Raw genomic sequence first — 2,805 nt, 5'->3', positions numbered from 1 at the left:
AGAGAGAGAGAGAGAGAGATGAAAATGTCTTTTCTCTGACCTGTGGGAAAGACATTCTTGTCCAGTTCGAAGAAGACGGGGTTGTTCCCCAGACAGTAGACGGTGACGTTCTTGCCGGAGTGTGTGTAGACCTTCATGGTGGACATGTCCTCCTTGTTAGGCACCAGTTCTGCCAGCTGGTCCTCTGTCAGCGAGGGAAGGGCCTTCCCTACATCTGCTCGGAGCTTTCTCCTGTTCAGAGAGAAAATTTGTTATAGGTTTCTAAAATTATCCTTGATGACATACTTATATCAGAGTTATCAACCTAGAATTGAGGTGTTCAAAAACTCGTATCTCCCCAGAACTATCGTAGACTGGAACTCGTTGCCACCAAGCACAGTTGGGGCATCATCACTAGAAAGCTCCTGCAATCAATTCCTGCAATCAAATGTGCAAAGATTGAGTGTAACAAGTCGTTCGGTGTGATACAGCTTGCTGCCGCCGCGCCGCGTGCCTCCGAAGCTGGTGTGTTACGCCAAAGGGCGGTTATACCGGCTATACTGATACAGAAACAGACTGTTTTCAGGGACAATACCGGCTAGCTCCTCGGCTCCAGAGCCCAAATGCCCCCATGGAAATTTATACCACAGCCTCCCTGAATAATTTACTATATTGAGTTGGACAACCCTGGTTATGCCAATTTTAGTACTAACGAAGATGATGGCCATGGGACAGAATACGAGAAATTAGAAACTCCTATTTCATTATACAGTATTTAATACCAGCGAAGTAAATTTGCGAAACAAAATTATGCAATGCAATATGCAGGTCTTCCACCACAGTGCACGGGGAGATCGGGTTGTCAACTGGTTGTTAACAGAAAGATATCATACATGTGTCGGGTTTTTAGTACTGATAATCCCTACATTAGAACCGACAAAAGGCCAAAAATCGGGCCGAATCAATGGAGTCCGCCCCTTAGTTTCCCGGCCGTTCTCCGACACATACACGACGAACGTCGGCCACGTATCGGTTTCCCCCATAGGTCACCAGAGGTCATAGTATGCGTTACATCCTGATTACCCAAATGAATGTAGCATATTTTAGTCATATGAATTAGGCATTCGATTCAATTTTTTTTTGCATGTTGATTACTATTAATATAAGCTTTGCCTACATACAAAATACAGTCAACTGATATCGATGATAATGAAGACCATTGAAATGGACAATTTTGAAACACTTGAAAACTTTTAGCCTGATTAAAATTACGGTTGCCGGTCGCCCATCCAGCCGCCCTGTGGGAAGGGGCCACTAAAGCTGCGGACGGCAGTGTTTGCGTTACACAGACTAGAAAACTTTAGGTTGACCAAGTTTACCGCCTTCTTCGCAGATTGGTGTGGCGGCGCCATTGTGTTTTTGGGGTGGGCCGCTGATCAACACGAGTATCGCCGCCCAACAAACTCCCTCCGCGGGCAAACTCCCTCCGCGGCCAAAACCCGCATCGATCAGCTTCCCCCAACCCCCGAAAAAATAATGCCGCCGCCGCACTGGTCTGCAAAGAAAGCCAAGAAGCAGCACTGATTTCAGGATATTATTTGAGAAATTCGTATTAAGCGTCACTTTTTACCTCAAAGCGTCATTGAACTGCTTTAGTGGCGGTGGCTTTCAAGAATATCAGATTACACTGAAGGGCGGTGACGCAGAGCAAACCGGCACTGCGGCAGCTGTGAACGGCAGATCGACACAAAAACGAACCTACCTTGCCTGGTCTGTTAAACATCATTCTTCCACTGCCTCACGGACCCTGCACAAGTCTTCCCACACAGTTGTCGCCTTTGCTAACTATAACTAGGCATCCTCCCATGGCAGGGTCAGCGGCTCCGGGTTCCTTAGTGGTGGAGAAGGAACTCGGAGCCGCTGATCCTGCCAGTGGGAGGATGTAACTAGGCTACTGTGCGTTCTTTGGCTACTTTTTTAATGCTACATAATGATACTCGATAGACAAATAATACTATTATATTTCTTTTTCAGGAAACAGCATGCTGTATCGAGAGCCGACCCAAGCAAAAACAATAGACACTACCTGATTGGAGATAGCACAAAAAGAGCTGCAGGGCGGCTGATGCAAGGACTAGCCCTACAAGCTTTAATACGTTGTTGTTGTTGTTTTTTCACATACATTTGCAACAGCTGCCTGTGTACCACGTGTAGTGCATTGTTAATCAAATCAAATCAAACTGTAAGGTTACCCTGTAAAAGTACAAACAACACTTGGGAGAGATAATCCCTTTGTCGGTGTGATAGAAATTTCTCGTAATTTATAATTGATAAGTATAAAAAATTCATTCAGAGGAAAGGCATAAAAAAGAGATAAGGAGGAGGAAAAACAAAAGATATAAAGAAAAGATCTGTGTCGGGATACGATCCTACGACCTCTGGATCTCGCAATATTCACCAATGTTCTTGCAATCATCCCGCTGAGCCATGGCGAACTCCGTACTTTGCTTGTGCAAATATTACACTATTGACGTGGCGGTTCGAGTTTCTTCAAAGGAAATGGAAAGTAACAAATGTTTCAAATTCATCGATGTCGTATAATAGTTAGTATTTATTCCTGAGGTTTATCTTGTATGCCATATGCGACGTTTATCATGTCATTCTGTATTGCGCTTTGTTCTTCAAGTTGAACACGGCGACCGTCATTTGTAGCGCGCGCGCGAGTGGCTCAGTCGGTAGAGTCGCTGCCTCCTTGCCTTGCTTTGCGATACGTGGCTGCCAGAACGGCGCCAGTTCGAATCCCATGCTATGCTATTATTGTCATGA

The 2,805-nt window shown here is 45.2% G+C and overlaps 1 protein-coding gene across 1 annotated transcript in view; it reads right to left on the bottom strand.

The window, feature by feature from the left end:
• Positions 1-2,805, bottom strand: part of LOC109478080 (eukaryotic translation initiation factor 2D-like) — an 11,770-nt gene that overhangs the window by 7,561 nt on the left and 1,404 nt on the right. The window contains exon 2 of the mRNA XM_019779549.1: positions 41-231. Within this exon, the coding sequence (XP_019635108.1) occupies positions 41-231 (191 nt within the window). The remainder of the gene's footprint in view (positions 1-40; positions 232-2,805) is intronic.

Source organism: Branchiostoma belcheri, unplaced genomic scaffold (assembly GCF_001625305.1).
Source record: "Branchiostoma belcheri isolate BF01 breed outbred unplaced genomic scaffold, Haploidv18h27 scaffold42, whole genome shotgun sequence".
In the NCBI taxonomy this organism is placed as follows: domain Eukaryota; kingdom Metazoa; phylum Chordata; class Leptocardii; order Amphioxiformes; family Branchiostomatidae; genus Branchiostoma; species Branchiostoma belcheri.
This window is presented reverse-complemented; position numbering and strand designations above follow the sequence as displayed.